At 38.6% G+C, this 2,462-nt stretch overlaps 1 protein-coding gene across 1 annotated transcript; it reads right to left on the minus strand.

Moving 5' to 3' along the window:
- Positions 1–372: 372 nt before the first annotated feature.
- On the minus strand, positions 373–2,452 carry LOC105119767 (UPF0481 protein At3g47200-like). Its single transcript, XM_011017948.1, has 2 exons — positions 1,048–2,452; positions 373–826 (listed from the first exon to the last, which is right to left on the minus strand). Exons 1-2 carry the CDS (start codon positions 2,265–2,267, stop codon positions 808–810), a joined length of 1,239 nt encoding a protein of 412 aa, XP_011016250.1. The 5' UTR covers positions 2,268–2,452; the 3' UTR covers positions 373–807.
- Between the last annotated feature and the right edge of the window lie 10 nt (positions 2,453–2,462).

Below are 2,462 nucleotides of genomic sequence, written 5' to 3' on the forward strand. Positions count from 1 at the left end.
CCACGCAATATTATATGCTCTTATAATGGACCTCATTCTTATAATAATATTATGAAACAAAATAAATCAATATTTGGTTTTAATTGATAATTGGATTTGATCAATATTTGGTATCCATTTCAATGGGCTTCCCTTTGGATACAGGCCCTCGATTCCAGTGACTTGTCCCCCTTTTTTTTAATTAACTAGACTGGTAGGTGTTATGTCGCGTGTAAATTTTTTTTATTTCAAATGCAATAAAAATATTTAAACATTATATATTAAATAATTTATAAATTCAAAATCAGACATGTATTGAAAGAAAGTTTTTCAAAATATTCAAAAAACAACAGAATGAATATCGTTTTAAAATATTAAGAAATAATATAATAAATCAATGTAGATTAAAATTAATTAATCTAGGTTAATTAGTCAAATATACAATTATCACCCGTAATTCACCGGTGCGAGACAACCGTGCACAGTTGCACGCTCTGTAAGCGGAAAAAAAACAGATCATCGGGCCAAGTGGCAACTTTCACTCGGGGAGGGCCGGGAGTCTAGTCTTTTCCACGCCACGCGAGAATCGCCACTAACGTCGGAGAGCAGCCTCAGTGGAAACTCCAATCCACCCTGTCTTGGGTCCTCCTTCAACGTTCTTATCACCGTGTACCCCCCTGCATCAAAACTCAAATCCACTAAACTCACCTAACTTGTTTTTTAAATCTCTCATTTATTTGTAATCAAGATATATGGAAGCTTTCTTCTGTTGGGATCTTCGTCGGTCGTGTAATGGGTTTTTGAAGTTTGCCTGTGTAAAATTTATGGCTATGTACAAGAGTGAAATGAAGGATAATTGAAAACACTTGAAAAGGAAAATTATTTTATTAACATTTTCATCAAATGGTAAATAGCAAGATTTAAGCCATCAAATGGTAATTAGCAAGATTTAAGATGCTTAAGAAATTCTAAAAACGATGAAGAACAACAGCAAGTACGGAAACCAAGGTTCCTACAAGGGCGAGACAGAAGGCCCAAATTGAAACAAGAACAACTAAACGTACCATAGGATTTCTACGATAACTTCGCTTAATTTCCTCATACCGTAGATGCCAAGTCATCCTGGTGCTTTTATGCCCTTTCACTTGTTCAAACAACCGATCATAGTAAGATTCATTCAAATTCAACTCCTTACATGGCTTCTCAAACAGTTCAGCAACATTTCTCTCGGTGACATCATAGTTTGTAAGAATGTCTTTCTTTTTAAGTAACTTCACATCTTCGTCACTTCCAATTAGGCTCTTCATGAGAAAAACGTAGGAGGTGATGTGTTGCACACTGTCACCTGAACAATGCTCTAGCGCAATGAGATTCTTGAAGAGACTTCCCGTGTATTGATGGATTAGTACATTTGGGATTTCAAGGACTCCGTTGACAAACTTTATGTCCAATAAGTTTTTTGTTCTGGCCCTCTTGATCCTAATTCCTGCAGCTTGGAGTTCTGTTGCGCAACGAAAATGTTTCTGATCTGACTTGGTTCCCGGCACTCTTGGGTATGTTGGAAGCAGACAGTGGCAGATTAAGTCGAGTATATGGTTCCCTTCCTGGTTAAACTTCTGCTGATGGATTTGAGGATCTCCTGGAATCATATACTTGAAGAAACGAAAGGCGAGCGTGGCGAGGGAATGCGTACATTGTTTAGGAGTTGGGACAACTTCAAATAGTCTTTGAAGAATGAATAAGGGAATTTGATTTTCTAGTAACATCAAATTGGATCTCAAATCGAAGAGCATTCCAGGAGTGGTGAATACAGGATCATTGCGGCGTCTTAAACTCTTTATAGAGTACTTCAGGAAGAGTTCAATGATGAAACAACCATCAACTAACATCATTTGCAGGAATTCATCATCTGTGACGTTGATATCTTCTTCATAGCATGCACGGGCTCTATGTTCCACCTCCCTTAGAGCTGTGAGACAATCATCCAGGGATGCTTCCAGGTCTGGCTTTCGACTGAGGAGTGCATACATGTACCGCCACTTGTGCTCTTCCATGGTTTCCAATCCTTGCTTGCCATGGTGGTATGGACCAATTGAAACTTTGTCAGGGATGTATGCCATCTCATCTGCATTGCGAATGTTTTCCTTGACCCTGCAAATGGAATGCGAACAAGAAATCGTCTCCATTTTTCTTCTGATAGAAGTTAAGAGATGGTCGCCATGCCTGATGTCAATTGAAATATGGTCTCCGTTTCGCGTCTGCCTTGCAGATGAATCGGAAATCTCCATGGTCAAATGAACTCAAAGCAACCTGCAATTGCAGCTTTGTGAAAATGTCTCCTCGACAACTGGTGAGATTATCTGTTTTAGCAGATTTTTTTTTGTTTTGATACTGCATTAGATGGAAAAAGATACTCAAAACAGAAATCTGGATCTTAAAACAATCCAGGTTCTTAAGTTCTCGTTTAACCCCCCCCCCCCCAC

The sequence above is a fragment of the Populus euphratica genome, unplaced genomic scaffold (assembly GCF_000495115.2).
Source record: "Populus euphratica unplaced genomic scaffold, PopEup_1.0 scaffold3515.1, whole genome shotgun sequence".
Lineage (NCBI taxonomy): Eukaryota > Viridiplantae > Streptophyta > Magnoliopsida > Malpighiales > Salicaceae > Populus > Populus euphratica.

Bases quoted from the DNA above. Each gene is read 5' to 3' on its own strand.
- LOC105119767 (XM_011017948.1), bottom strand. From the start codon at position 2,267: ATGGAGATTTCCGATTCATCTGCAAGGCAGACGCGAAACGGAGACCAT.